The 15,284-nt window shown below is 39.6% G+C and overlaps 1 protein-coding gene across 5 annotated transcripts in view; it reads left to right on the top strand.

Annotated features, from left to right (window-relative positions):
- Positions 1-15,284, top strand: part of AKAP9 (A-kinase anchoring protein 9) — a 143,049-nt gene that overhangs the window by 29,681 nt on the left and 98,084 nt on the right. For 4 of the 5 annotated variants that reach the window (XM_015408640.1, XM_015408636.1, XM_015408635.1 and 1 more), the window contains exons 4-8: positions 963-1,016; positions 1,394-1,564; positions 6,821-6,976; positions 10,078-10,275; positions 10,930-13,374. In XM_015408640.1, the coding sequence (XP_015264126.1) occupies positions 963-1,016; positions 1,394-1,564; positions 6,821-6,976; positions 10,078-10,275; positions 10,930-13,374 (3,024 nt within the window). The remainder of the gene's footprint in view (positions 1-962; positions 1,017-1,393; positions 1,565-6,820; positions 6,977-10,077; positions 10,276-10,929; positions 13,375-15,284) is intronic. The other variant, XM_015408637.1, reaches the window with a different exon arrangement.

Raw genomic sequence — 15,284 nt, 5'->3', positions numbered from 1 at the left:
TGTTTGACTGGTTGGTGTGTTTTAACTAGACCAGTCCTGTGGTCTTTTAACTCTGGCTTACATAGGTAATATTTTCATCACTCTTATAGTGTAATCCTTAGCACTAATCAGCACAGATGTGTCAACAGCACAATAATGACTTGTACTGGACCTTTTGCTAGCAAAATGTCTGTCTTTTAGTAGATGGATTTAGTGGAAACTTTGAGTCATCTTCTGCTGCCCGATACTGAAATTGCCTTTGGACAATATAATATTGATTGATGCCATTGGTATGTACGGTTACCTAGCCATGAGGTAATCTCTTAAACGCAAAGGTTCTGCATGGCCCATTGCTCTGTAAACCTAAACAATGGATATGAAAATCCTATAATTATACAGGGTCCCAATCACACGCAGAATTAGCCACAGGATAGGCATGACTGCCGGGTGGATTTTAAGGGCGCAATCACACAGGAACATCTAGCAAGCGTCCCGCACCCGTTGGTAACCCGTTGCACACCGCCGAAGAAGCGGAGTTAAAAAATACCGGGGAAAGTGCAGTATCAAAGGGGTTCGCGACGGGCCACAGATGGACTTCCCCGTGTGATCGCTCCAGCGTGCTCCCATTGCGTCAGTGATCCCTTGTTGAAGCGCACTGGAAACACACGGCGAAGAACCCCCCCCGGTTCACCCGCCATTGCATCTGATCATGCAGTGGCGGGGGGAACTTAACCAGTGGCACACACACTCCCCCCCCCCCGTTATCTGGCACGTGTGACGGCACTCCAGGTTGCGTATCCAAAATCCCTTCCTTTGCTTTGGTATTCCATGGCAATGTTCATTGTTATTCCTAACCGCCCAAAGAGCTGTTATCTGAAAATATGACCTCATAAATCAGGCAAAAATTAAAATCTTATTAGATGAAAACTAGAAACTAAGTTAAATATTAAATTGTAACGCATATAGCACTTGTTTTTATACAGGTAAATGGCTGCAGTTTTTTGACGAAAACAGAGGTACCTGCAGACTTTATCAGGGTATTGTATTGAACAGTAAATCATGGCATTGACTACTAAAACACTAAATTATTTGTGTTGGGAAATATTACAAGTACTAACAATTTCTCTTATGCTTGCATGCATGCCATATAGGTTTACTAGCATACACAGACTCTACATGTATGCTGTCACTTCTTCTATAACATTTGGGAGACAAAATTCTGTTTAAAATTGCGACTTGCAGTAGTGCTGTGTTGTCACTGCTCTTGACGAGTAAATTATACTTACAAAGCAGGTTTCCATAGCAATATACTAAAGTGTTATCTCATATGACGAAAATGAAATGGTTTTAAGTATCCTCATGTTGAACAAACCCTATAAAGTGCTGGACTGTTAAGGAACTTGGATTGGTTTAGGAAGAAGAATTTGGATTTGGAGAGAATTATTCTGAACTTGGGATGCAGCATTCTCTGACACGACTGGAGATGGTGGAGAATGAATTGGCTGGAAAACAACAAGAGATTGAAGAGCTAAACAGAGAGCTAGAAGAAATGAGGGCAGCATATGGTACAGAAGGATTGCAACAGGTATAATTACCTTATGTTGCTTTCTGCATGCTTCATTGTAACACACAGACCATCATTATTGTCTGGCATGGTTTTTGAGGAGGAGGAGGAGAATTTTGTTAATGACATTTGTTCATCACTACTGCTTTTGATTTTCAAGAAAATCCCATTTGTCTGCCTCTTTTTCATCCTTTTCAGTTCAGTGTTTGATTTTTGTATTTGGCAGTAGTAGTGTTGGCAGCAGTAACACCTCACTGGCAGTCTTTAAGAAGCAGCTGGACAAATACTTGTCACGGATACTTTAGGCTGATCCTGCATTGAGCAGGGGGTTGGACTAGATGGCCTGTACGGCCCCTTCCAACTCTGTGATTCTATGATTCTATCCTCTGTTGAGGGGGTTCACAGTTTGTTCCGTAAAATAGCCTGTTTCTGTTCCATTATGTGCACCGTAACCGGATAACACTTGTTCCCAGTTTGTTTTCCTGATTGAGCTACCGGCAGAATTGAATTGCTAGTCAAGGACTATGTATGCCTTACTTATTTATGAATTTATCCAAGTTGACTAATAAAAATTGCTTCAGTGGAAAATAGAAGCCTGAGGACTGGCACTTCACTCTGCTATGAGAAATTAATACAGATGTGGTTGTGCTCAGGCTGCTAAATTGGGGCTCTTTCTACTGAGGGAGAACAGTGTCTGGACAGTAGTTTTGAAGGGTGGGTGGGTGTGGCTTCCACCTGGGGATTTTGCCTCATGTGGCCAGCAGGGGAGCTGGGGGGGGGGGAGCTTCCACATGACAACATACTCTTTCTGAACATTTCTTGTGGTGCTTCCAGGACTTTTTCCTTTAAGTGGAGCAAAGGAAAAACTTAAAAGTGGGAATGTCAGGGTGGCAGAAGGATGACTGCTGCAGAGTCTCTATATGAAATCTCTGCTGGTAGCTAGGCCAGGAAGGGGCAGGGAGGCACAGCTTAGCTTTAGAATGGTAGAATTAAGCTTCCTCCTTTAGCCCTTCAGTTGGCTTTTTTTCCCCGTTACCAGCTCAGCTGTAGTATCTCTTGAGCCATCGCTCAACTGTGATGCAGGAAAGGATGTACCTGTAAGGGTGTGTGATTTGTTGCCTCACATTTGTCTGTGCTGACATGACAAACTGTAAATAGTGGTGTGAAAATTGTGGGGCAGGACCAGCAGCAAGTATTATGGGGGCTGGACCATGAAGAGGCTGTCCCCACCTGCTTCTGTCTTCTTCACTGCTTTTTCTGCAGCAGCAGTGTCATTTCACCCCTCTGTGTGAAATGTTTGAGTGGAAGAGATAATGTGTATCTTATGCATACCATACATTCAACATAGAAAACTTGCTTCAGTGTGTGCATTTAAGACACATTGGTTTCTCACCTATCAGTATCACTGGAGAGTACAATATGAACAATGTTAGCATTCTGTAGAAACACACTTATTTTTAGAAGTACCTGTTTTGTCCTGTTTCTTGTGTTTTATGTGTAGTGCAGAAGTGCTGAATCAATTTTTTAGTACTAATGGCAAAATCAGCAAAATCTGATACTTAATTCCTGTGACTTGAGCTGTGAATAGGCAAGACAGATCTTTCTACAAACCTGAAAAGGGCCCCAGGTTTGCATAAAATATGAAATATTTAAAAAATACATTTTTTAAAAAAAAAAACATCAGAATAATAAAATGAGCACCCGTAGCTTTAAGAAACAGATTCTCTCAGTGTCCATTGCTAGGCAACCACAGCTTTCCAGGCTGGGTTTCTGTGAATAAAAAGGCAGGGGGAGAGGGCAGGGTCTTTTCAAGGCTGTTTTGGCCTTACAGGGAGTACTTACCTGGGCCAGGCCTGCCTAGGGTTGCCAAATTCTTGGAGATTTTGAGGTGGAGTCTGGGGAAGCAAATGTTTGGGGAGGGGCCAGGTCTTAGTAGGTTATAATGCCACAGAGTCTGCCCTCCAAAGCAGTAATTTTTTCCAGTTTGGTGTAGTGGTTAAGTGTGCGGACTCTAATCTGGGAGAACCGGGTTTGATTCCCCACTCCTCCACTTGCACCTGCAGGATGACCTTGGGCAAGCCATAGTTCTGATAAGAGCTGTCCTTGAAAAAGAGCAGTTTCTGTCAGAGCTCTCTCAGCCCCACCTACCTCACAGCGTGTCTGTTGTGAGGAGGGGAAGGGAAAGGAGTTTGTAAGCCGCTCTGAGACTCCTTTGGTAGTGAAGGGCGGGGTATAAATCCAATCTCCTCTTCTTCTCTTCTTCCAGGGGGATAGCTCTCTGTTGTCTGGAGATGAGTTGTAATTCCAAGAGATCTCCAGGCTTCACCTGGAGGTTGGCACCCTAGGCCTGGCAGCAACCACTGAGTGACTTGATACCACCTGATTTTTGTGACTCAACTAGGCCTGGCTGCTTGCTACTCTTCAACAGCAGCCACCTTATGAAAGCCAGTGTGGTGTATCAAAGCTTCAAAGTAGGGTCTGGGAGACCAGGCTTGAAGCCCCATCTTTTTGTGGAAGCTCACTGGGTGATTTGGGGCTGGCACATACTTTAAGCCTAACCTACCTCACAGGGTTGTTGTGAGGAGAATAATGTAAGCTACTTTGGTCCCCACTGTGGAGAAAGGTGGGGCATGAATGAAGTAAGTAAATAATGAATATAACTGAGGAGGCACATAAAAGGTGGGTTGGTGAATGGTTGAGAAAGTGAGAATGAGGCAGGGTAAGGGGAGAGTATATTGGGGTTAACAGGAGGAGGGAAAGCATAGAGGAAGATACAAGGGAAAGTGAGGTACCCTCCCACAAGCCCTTGAGAGTTCCATATAGAATTACCAGACCTCCGGTCTGGGCGGGGTTTCCCCCGATTTTTGGGGCTTCAGCCTGCTGGTGGCCAGCTGGCCAGCAGGAAAAACTCCATCCCCAAATAGTCATGTTGCACATTGGCACTATGGTATCACATGAAAGTGATGTCATCACACCGGGGACATTGTGCGGCGACACTCTACCATTTTGGCCCAAACTCTATGGTAACATAACCCTGCCCCCCCACTCCTGGAAGGCTCCCTCCCACCCCTCACTGGCAGAACAATCGAACCCTGGTTCCCTACTACACATAGGTTTCTTAGGTGGAGGCTGCTGCGGGGGGGGGGGGGAGTAGGAAACCTGAAGACAAAGGGGCAGATGAATGTAGGTTGGCTGTTGGGGGGGAGCAGATGAGGAAGCAGGAGAAGGTAAAAGGCTATGGGAGCTTTGTGGAAAGGCAAAGAGGAAATAGTGGGGTGGAGGAAATGAGATCCTTTTAATTTCATTTTGAAAGAAATCATGTTTTGTTTTGTTTTTAAATCCTTTTTAGTGTTAAATCTGGAGTTCAAAGAACTTTGAGTTGCCCTGGCTATCATGAAAAAGAATACTTTCTAGACATTTACATAGTCAGCAAATTTACTCTTCTCCTCTGCCTTTGTCCTACCTTTGTCCTACCTTTTTTAAACTGTGTGATTTTGTGTCTGTTTTGTTTGTTGAGCATCTCATGTTTCTTTTTTGAAGCACTGAAGGAAAACAATTGCTTAAAATTAATTGAAAAATAATTTAACTAAATGCCATTATATAGCCAAATATACCTGAATATTTGTACAGGGATTAGAAATATCTGACTGTCTCACATAAAAGTCAGAAATACATACATCTGAGTACATATTTGATTTTCTGTGATGCTTAATGATTTCAGAGGAAGTTTGTTTTAATGTAGCTAGAAGTCTTTGTGTTAGCTTTAACTTAAAATACCAGTGCCCAAGCAGTGGAAAGCAACTGATTTGTACACGCCTTCTCACTTTCTTACAGTATTTTTATACTGTGTTTACCTTGCTGTTTTGGCATTCATTTTGTTGTAATTAATTCTGTATAGTGTGTGGAAATTGAAGTGTACAAGCTAACAATCCACGAAGTTTGACAGAACACAAAGTTTAGACTAAAAACTTCCAGACCCCTCTCCCTACCCTGCTTGGCACCCCTCACCCACACTCGTCTACTTTGCTATCATCCTTTCCCACCATCTCATCACTCCTCGAGGCCTTGAAACCTGCCAGAGTAGGGTGTGGGGCCTGATCTGCTTTTATAGGTCTGGTCCTGCTCCTTGTCCCCTCAAACTCAACACAGTCTCCAGGCTCTGAGGAGGAGGCAAGGAATCACCTCTTTCTTCCAAACTCAAAGGTTGTTTCAGCAGTGTTCCACATATTTCCAAATAAAAATTGCATTTCCAGGCCTTTTGCCTCCTAGAAATAGAACTTTGTTTTGATTTCTTATTTAATATTGTTCATTCTTATCTGAAATATTTCTGGCATAATATTTTAAGTATCTCTGCCAAGCTATGTTTTCCAATATTATAAAATATTAAGAGTTTTCAGTAAATATTAGATTATTTCAATAGTATCTAGAAGTTAAAGCAGAGTGGAACTGCTCTCTGTTAGATATAATCAAAGCCCAGTATTCTATTGGTACATAAAGAAAACATGGTTATGATAGATCCAGGTGGGCAGCCGTGTTGGTCTGAAGTAGTAGAAAAAAATGTTTTGAGTCCAGTAGCAGCTTTAAGACCTTTGTTGGCCTTAAAGGTGCTACTGGACTCCAAAAATGGTTATGATGGATGTCTAATGTTTAATTAAACAGGTATTTCTGGCCCATTTGGCTCACAAGATCTTGAAAAGTTTAAAATAATAAAAATACACATCTCTTTAGAATACATGTTTCAAAAATCAGTCAGGCATTAATACAGAACAAGCTTGGGGCCTTTAAGTAATTGCAGAGCAGAACAATTTGGAATTATCCCGCAAATCTTCCACTTTAGGATTCTTTATGCCTACTCATTTATTTAGTGTTCCATGGTCCTATAGCATATTCAGTCATCAGCCTAGTTTTTTGACATGCTTTTATGTTTCTTTTAATTTAATTAATTAAAGCCATATTTTGTTACATACTTGGAGAACGTCCTGAGTAGGTGGTGATATTTTGTCCGTGCACAGCCTATTTGTGCAGCTTTCATCATCCATGCAAGGAACAACCAACTTTCTAGTAGACATAGTAATTAAGATAATTTTTTTAGTGTTCGTCTGGGAAATGATGTCCTTAGTTTATCTTTGATCTTAAAAAGCTTCACATGTATACGTAAAATGTGTAGAAATGGCAGGAACAGACTCTGTCTTTAGAATTTCATCAAGTGCAACTAGTTCTGGTGTGCTTTCTACAGTTCATTTTGATTCATATTAACACTTTAACTTTAACTTCCAGCTACAGGAATTTGAGGCTGCTATCAAAAAAAGAGATGACATCATCACACAACTCACTGCTAATCTTCAACAAGCAAGAAAAGAGAAGGATGAAACCATGAAGGAGTTTTTGGATTTGACTGAACAGAGTCAGAAACTGCAAATTCAGTTTCAACATGTAAGTTAGCGCGATCACAAACTTTTTTTGTTATCCATTTATCAATTTAACTATCTAAAGGCTATGCCAAAATACATCTTGTTGGTTCTTCTTCAGTGGGAACTCCTGTTCTTGTGGTTAGGAAGAGAGAGAAGTTTTGATCCATTGACTCTGTTAAGTGGGTTGAAGGTATTTGGCCCAGAACCCAAATAGGATTCTTGTGAAGACCCTTTTTTGTACCTAAACTCAGCCCTGTTCATTAATTCCAGGAGAAGAGATTCCCTCTCTAGTGCTTAAAATACAACCATTTGACAGATGTGAAAAGCAAAAGATGAAAAAAATTACATTGAACATCTCAAGTGCGAGAACTGTCATTCAGAGGGGGGAAAGTGAAAAAACAGGATTTGATTATTAATTTCTTGTCTTTTCCCTCCTCCAGTGATCCGTCATTCCTACCCACACAGTTTTTGAAAGAAAAATATATTTCCATATTGGTAGTGAGTTTCTGTTGAGCAATATTTTGAGGATTGTGTTTTCTAAATCTTGAGTTTGTTTAAGACTCATGATATCATTGAGCAGTTCCTCTCTTTAAAAAATTCAAATACCTACCTGCAGATCAAGTTAAGTTTATTGTTACGATCCAAGAACAGAATTTAGGTCAACACGTGCAGTAATATAAGAAATAAATTGAAAGTTAAATAAATACATTAATGACATGTCTAGGCATTAAATACAACTGTATACTGAAATGAATAAAATGGTTAAAATATATTTAAAATTTCTTAAAAGTGGTTGTAATCTTCTGTCTAATTAGATTAGCCAGGGCACAAAATCTTGCTGCCTTGGCAGCAATTTTGTTGCAGCAATCAGTGAAGAGGAGAGTGGAATAAAATTGATTGGATCTGCCTCGATAGGCAGTGATAATTACTGTAATGTACTTTATTTGAATCTCCTGATAGTACTGACAATATAAAAGAATGTGCTCAATTGTCTCTACCAACCAGATTGACAGAAGGAGAGATGATTTACATACGGGGTGTGAGCATATCTGCCCTCCAAAAGAGCAGAGGGGAGAACATTAAGTTGTGCTAAAGGAAAAGGTCTGTGGTCATTCAGAAATTCCTATGAAAAAAGATAACTGGACAGAACAAAATTTTGTCTTCTATTCCTCATTGCCGGGACATTTTATTTGTTTGTTTATTTTCCTTAATTTATATCCCACCCTCCCCGCGAGTGGGCTCAGAGTGGGCTACAAGGTCACATAAAAGTTGTGACAATAACAATATCAAATTCAGACGACATGTAAAAATTCAGAAAGTTAAAATTTAGTACCAGAAGACTAGAGAACTAGAGTGAAAGTTGCCTCAGTAACGACACTCAGATGGAGCCTTCTAAGTGGTGTTGTTGGATATCAAGCCACTGACCACAGGGCCAGGGCTTTCTGCAGGGGTGGCCAAGAAATGGAGAAATTGGACACCTGCTGCCTTAACTGACGTGCAAAGCGTGTGCTCTATCCACTTGTAGAGAGTGTCTCATAATCTCTGTTTAATAATTACTCTGGTTCCTTGGTAACCAAGGCGCAGGAGAGCTGTACTGGAAAAGCCCAGTAGTGACAGTTTGCATTCTATTGTTGACACCCATCTTGAACAAAAACTATATTGGAAAATTAGTGGAGTTAAACCTGAGCAGAAAACAAAATATATGCCTGCCGTATTATATAAATGCCTGTCATAGGATTGTCAGGTCCCCCTGGCCACCAGTGGGGAATAGGGTTGCCAGATCCAGGTTGGAAAACTCCTGGAGATTTGGGGATTGAGCCTGGGGAGGGCAGGGACCTCAGTGGGGTACAGTGCCACAGAGTCCACCTTCCAAATCATCAATTTTTTCCAAGGGAATTGATCTCTGTAGTCTGGAGATGAAGTGTAATTCTAGGGCATCCCTAGCCTGCCGTCGTAGCACCAAAACTTTGGAAGCCCCTCCCAGGAGATTAATCACTTTTACCAGCTGATGAAGACTTTTTTGTTTCATTTGGTATATCATCTATAACGGTTTTTCGCCCTCTTACTAGTGCTTATTTAAGTTTTTAATTGAATTTTATATATTTACTGTATTTTAATTGTTTAGTTGTTTTTATGTTTTTATGTTTGCTGGCTTGTGGGCCCTAATTTGATGGAAAGGCAGCATTTTTAAGAAATAAATAAACTTTGTGTATTAAATAGCACTTACCGAAGTAAGTGACATTCAGTTCTTTTATTTGTTAAATATAGCTGAGGAAATTCATTTGTTAATTACAGTCATAACTTCTATGCATCTTCTAACCATAGATGAGAATACGTTTTCCTAAAAGGCAGCATTTTCCAGTAATAGCACTGCTTTGTAGCATCATGACTAATCAGGTAGTCTGTATATAATGTAGCACTATAACATGAACTGTACTCTGAATGAAACCAGTGCTTTATTATTTAGCATGACTGTTATATATTAACAGGCTATAATTCAGAACTTCAGTCAGGGTTTGGTAGGCTTAAAACACAACATTACAGTAGGTTTTAAAAGTGTGGCCAGTAATTTATTTTATCCATTACCACATGATAACTGCTATGACAAGGCTGTTCACCCATATGATTTGTCTCCTGAATCCAGGAGTGGATTTGGAAATGAAAATGGTCCTGGAGTCAGCCAACCTGAGTGTTGCCCATGGCACTACAAGCCACACCTGCAGGAGCCACGCAGCTCAGCAGCCTCAGCAGTGGGCATTTACTCACCTATTACTTCCTCCCCAAAATGGCAGCAGTGCAGGAAGAGACAATTGGTGAGCTGACACCAAGTACCATAGCTGATAAAGAATCTGAGCTAAGTGGCCCCTAAGGCAATGGCAGGCTTGCTGAGGCTTGGATCTGCTTGCTCTTGGACACCAGTAGCCCTCTAGGGCCTGAAGTTTAGAGGACTCACAGAAGGAAGCCATTAAATGCAAATGTATGTGTATCGGGGGGGGGGGTATTGTCAGCATAATTTGCTCTTTGTTATCTTTACTGGGAAGAAATGGAGAATACTGTGTTCTTTTTTCCCTCCCCTGACTATTGGTATTCAAGCAGTATTAAAAGATCTATTTTGTGTGCAAGTTGCAGGCAAGTGAAGCGCTAAGGAATACTAGTCACAGTAGCACAGCTGCTGACTTGCTGCAGACCAAACAGCAGATACTTGCATATCAACAGCAGCTAGAAGAACAAGAGCAGGTATTGAGAAGTTATCAGATGAAGAATGAGGACTATGAAATGCAAGTTTCCCTTCTGCAGCAGAGAATAGCTGGCTTGGAAATGGTATGTTTCTCATTAATAACATTATTATCGTTGAAAGGAGAGAGACTCTCTCAACATCAGTTGTGTTGGTTTGCCAAGCTATTGTAGCATACAAAACATGGAAATTCTTCATGTGTATGTAGGTGGAAAGTGCTTTCATTAGAAGCTTTTTTTCATTTACATTTATTTTATATAGAATCTTAAAATATATTAGTAGCTAAAATGAATTTAATTGCTAGAATTCAGTGAACAACATTTACAGTATATTGGATATTAGGCATTTAAAATAGTATTTGTATATTTTTAAAAAGGCATTACTTATATAGTTTGATTTTGTGTATTACATCACAATTTCATGTGCATACATACATACAATTTCGTGTAAGTGTTTTTAGACTAACATTTTTAAATTGATTGATCCTTTTGAAAAACTGGTTTACTCTTAGGTCTGTAGCAACCTGGAGTTGGCAGTCTTATGCAAGCTTCTTGCAACAGGGGTAACTCTGTGCATTTGTCCCTCATTCTGCCATCCAGGCCTTGAGTCTCCACATAGCGCCCTCTAAACATGATGGAGAAAAGGGATCATAGCCCTTTATATTATTTGTATAGAAATTTGTTTCAACAGATATCAAATGTAGAGATGCAAGAAATCCTGACAACATGTTTGTATTGCAGGAAAGGAGGCATGTAACTGAAGAAGATTCTATTAAGAAGAAGCTGCAAGAAAAAGAAACAATTATTGAAAAATTGGAAGCAAAAATAAGAGAAGAAGAGGAAAACATAGTAGGTCTTCAGAAAAAAGTATCAGTTGCTGAGAAATCTGTTGAAGAATTAAAAGAAGAGGTTTTACAAAAGAATAGAGAGGTACATAATGTGAGAGTAGAGCTGGCAAGTTCTAAGCAAAAAGAAAAACAGTGCTCTGATGAAATAAAACAATTGATGGGAACTGTGGAAGAACTGCAAAAGCGTTGTCACAAAGATAGCCAACTTGAGAAGGACATTATGCAAAGAATGGAACATGAAGCTCAAAGAAGACTTGAAGACCTCAGGGCAGAATTGGAAGAAGTGCATGGGCAACAGATAGTACACATGAAGCAAGAGTTAGTGAGGGAACATACGATAGAGATTGAAAAGCTCCTTGCCCAACAGAAAGCAGATCTGGAGAGAACTTTGAATTTAGGTTCTGGTAATGCAAATGAGGATCAAATACATTTAATGAATATTGCAATTAATGAATTGAATATGATGCTGCAAGATGCTAACTACCAGAGAGAAAAGACGAGGCAGGATTTCTCACAACAGCTTGAAGAAGTAACCTCAGAAAAGTCTTCTCTAAAAAGTCAAATTGAAGATCTTTGTCAAGAGCTAAGTCTTGCAAGAGAACAGATTCAGAGAGCCCAGAGGACTATAAATGAAAAAGACACCAAGTTACATGACTCTGAAGAGTTGCTGATGTCTGTTGGAGATCTAAAAGCAGAGCTTGCTTCTGCAGTGGAGATCCAAAAAGAACTAGAAATAAAACATGAGGCGGAAATTACAAATTACAAAATAAAACTTGAAATGCTAGAAAGAGAAAAGGATGCCGTTTTGGACAGGATGGCTGAATCTCAAGAGGCTGAACTAGAGAGACTAAGAACTCAGCTATTGTTTAGTCATGAGGAAGAACTGTCAAAACTTAGAGATGATTTATTGCAAGAGCACAGAATAAACACTGAAAATCTTAAAGATAATTTACATATGAAACATAGACAGCAGTTAGATGGATTACAAAATGAAATGACTAAAAAGATAGAAGCCATGAAGTCTGAAAATGATGACTTAACAGTAAAACAGACTCAGCTTACATTAGAAATATCAAGGCTAAAAGATTTGCAGCAGGCCATGGCAAATTCTAAATCAGAAGAAATGAGACTTCAGATCCACGAACTCCAGAAAGAAGTAGATATTCTTAGACAAGAAAAAAAAGAAAAAGGTATGCTCGAACAGGAAGTTCAGGAATTGCAACTCAAAATAGAGTCATTGAAAAAGCAGATGAAAGAAAGAGAGGCTGATCTTCAAGAAAAATGTACATTACTTGAAACACAAAATGTAGTTCTTGAAGATGAAAATAATGCTCTGCAAGAGAAATTTAAAAAATATGCTGTTATGAATATAGAAGAAACTTTGATCATTGATAATATTAGTCCCAATTCACAGGACTTTGGTTTGCAAAACAGAATAGATGATCTGATAGCAGAAAACGAGAGGCTTGTAAAACAAGAAATTGTACTCAAAGAAGAGATTGAGAAGCAAAGGAATTCTCTTTCATTTGCTGAGAAAAACTTTGAACATAATTATCAGGAACTCAGGGAAGAATATGTTTCTATACTAAAGGTAAAATCTGATTTAGAAAAGAGCAAGAATGAGCAAGAGGCTGAGTACAAAGCCAGACTCCAAGCCTTTACAGAAGAGATCCAGAACTTGCAAAGAGATATGCCAGTTACACATAAAGCCCGAAGTTCAGTCCTTCATGGTAAGCGAGAGAAAATTTTAAGATCAGAAACATTTGATATTGAGGAGGTTGTAGAAAAAGAGACAACAGAACTTATGGAAAAGCTTGAGGTAACTCATCGTGAGAAACTGGAGCTTTCATTGAAACTTTCAGATCTTTCTGAGGAATTAAAGTTGAAGGACAGTGAAATCTGCCAACTAAGTGAAGAAATCCAGTCTCTAAAACGAGATAAAGATTGCATTTCAGTGAAGTGTAAAGAACTGGAACTCATTCTTAGCCATAGACAGGGAGAGAATATGAAAACTTGTGAACATAAGCCATACTCCAATGGGGGGACACAGGTGGACCCTACCACATTCTCTGAACCTGGCAGTTTAATATCTGATTCATGCAAAGAATATGACAGCACAGTAACAGAAAGAGAAGAAAAACGGACTCCCAGCAACAGTATGGTTCTTCATATTCCGGTTGAAGAGGCAATACAGCAGAATCTGAATCCAGAACCACTATTATTGTTGGATAATTTACAGCACATGAGTGCTGAATTAGCAGCAGACCCTTCACGTATGAGCCTTGTGCAAAGTGAAAACAAGCTTCAGGACCAGCTAGATCTACTAAAATCCGAACAGGTATTTATTTCTATTTACACTTTTTAAAATGCTTACTTCACAGTGAACTAGGATTATGTCTTAGTTAATATCTACTAACCATGGGATTGTTTTCATGTATGTACATTCAAAAAACAATGGGAAAATGTGTATGCTTTAATCTACTATTTGAAAAGAGAAAATACTTTTATTAAATGGGGTATGTCTGAAAGTTATCTGTTGTATGTTTGGCTTATATGCAGCATAGTTAAATGCCCCCAAGAAGGGGTGGTTTTAGTGATTCTGGGATCCTGGTTCACGATGGGGCACACACAGCTTCTTTATTCCCACTCAGACCACTCTAAACAAGGTCAAAATGCATAATTTTCACAATTCATATCCCTTCAGAAAGGCACCACAGTTGGTAATTTGACTTTACTCTGTTTTCCCAGCATTCATCCCCCCAAAATCCAAAGAGTTAGAGCTATTACTATTTTCAAAAGGGAAGTTAATATTATAATAGGAATGGGTCTGTCATTGAGAGTTCTTCTGCCTCTCGAACTGCAGTAGACCTTATGTTACTACTCTGCTGCCAGTGTTTTCTGTCAGCTGCTAGTAACTTTTTATAAATTCAAGTTAGCCTTTATTGGCATAAATTGTTGATACAGAATATACAGTTTAAGAGCAAAATAAAAACACCACCCACAGGTACATCAATTTAAAAAAGAAGAATAATTTATTCTCTGCTTCCCCCCAACCCCTTTTCATTTTTGTGCCCTGCTTGGATGGTTTCATTTTATTGCTTCTGGCTAAGTTTGTCTATAACATAACATTAGCTAGAATGATATTGTTTTAAGACTGACATATAGTGTGAGCTAGATTGATCATGTGTGGGTGTCATTTTTTAAATTACCTACCAGTGTGAGTGGAATAGCTCATTTGCAAAGGGCAGGTAGACATCTGCATCTAGTTGCTGGATTTTTTTTGCTATCAGATAAAATAGATGAAAATACTTTTGAAGTTTTTCTTTCTATACATTGGTAATGTAATTGATGGGTTCTTTGGTAGATCATATCACCACCACTGGCTTGTCAGCGTGTCCAGCACAGGGCCCTGACAATTGCCCAGGCTGCCCCACAGAATGGGACACAAAGGATTTTTTAAAAACACATATGTTCCTTCTGACAGCAGTGTATTGTAGCGGGCAGTACTCTGTGGTGTTCAGAGGAAGAAGAAATACTAATATTGGCTGAGACTTTTTGGTGTGTGCCTTTTTTGAGAGTCAGTGCTTCTTGGGGGGGTGAGAAAGAGAGAGGGTTTTTTGGAAATTTGTCAGAAGTTGGTAAAAAAATACCCCCAAATTCCCTTGGAGTACAGAGGATGTAATTTGATTCTGGAAATATTTGCTGTCTTCAGTTTGTTTCCTTTGATGTTATATGGAAATGTTTTGCTGTTTACAGTAGAGCGCACAATTGCTGATACTGAAGATTTTTATTTCAGGTTACCATTGTGGTAAGTGGAATGTGTTCCCTTCGATTTTCAGCTATACAGTACTAGTAGTACCAGTATCCACAGCAAAACAACAATATAAATGCAGACACATGAATAACAATTGAGTAACAAAATAAATTGCAACAAATGTTGTTCATCCTTGTTCTCTTGGTTCAGATGTTTGGAATTCCAGGGTGGATAGTATTCCTTGGAAGCAGGTGCATGAAATACTGTCTGACCAGGGCTCTTTTTGTAGAAAAAGCCCAGCAGGAACTCATTAGCATAATAGGCCACACCAACAGCAGAAACTCATTAGCATGAGTAGGCCACACTCCTGACAGCACAGCTTGTTAGCACATTAGGCTGCACCCCCATGTTACCAGAAGTGTGGTCATCCAGCCACACACACCTTTTGCTTCTTATTCTGTTTACATTGTTTGTTGTCAAAACCCAGGGCCTTT

This window comes from Gekko japonicus, unplaced genomic scaffold (assembly GCF_001447785.1).
Source record: "Gekko japonicus isolate JY-2015 unplaced genomic scaffold, Gekko_japonicus_V1.1 scaffold1868, whole genome shotgun sequence".
In the NCBI taxonomy this organism is placed as follows: domain Eukaryota; kingdom Metazoa; phylum Chordata; class Lepidosauria; order Squamata; family Gekkonidae; genus Gekko; species Gekko japonicus.
Note: the sequence above shows the minus strand (reverse complement) of the source record. Positions and strands in the feature narration are given on the sequence as shown.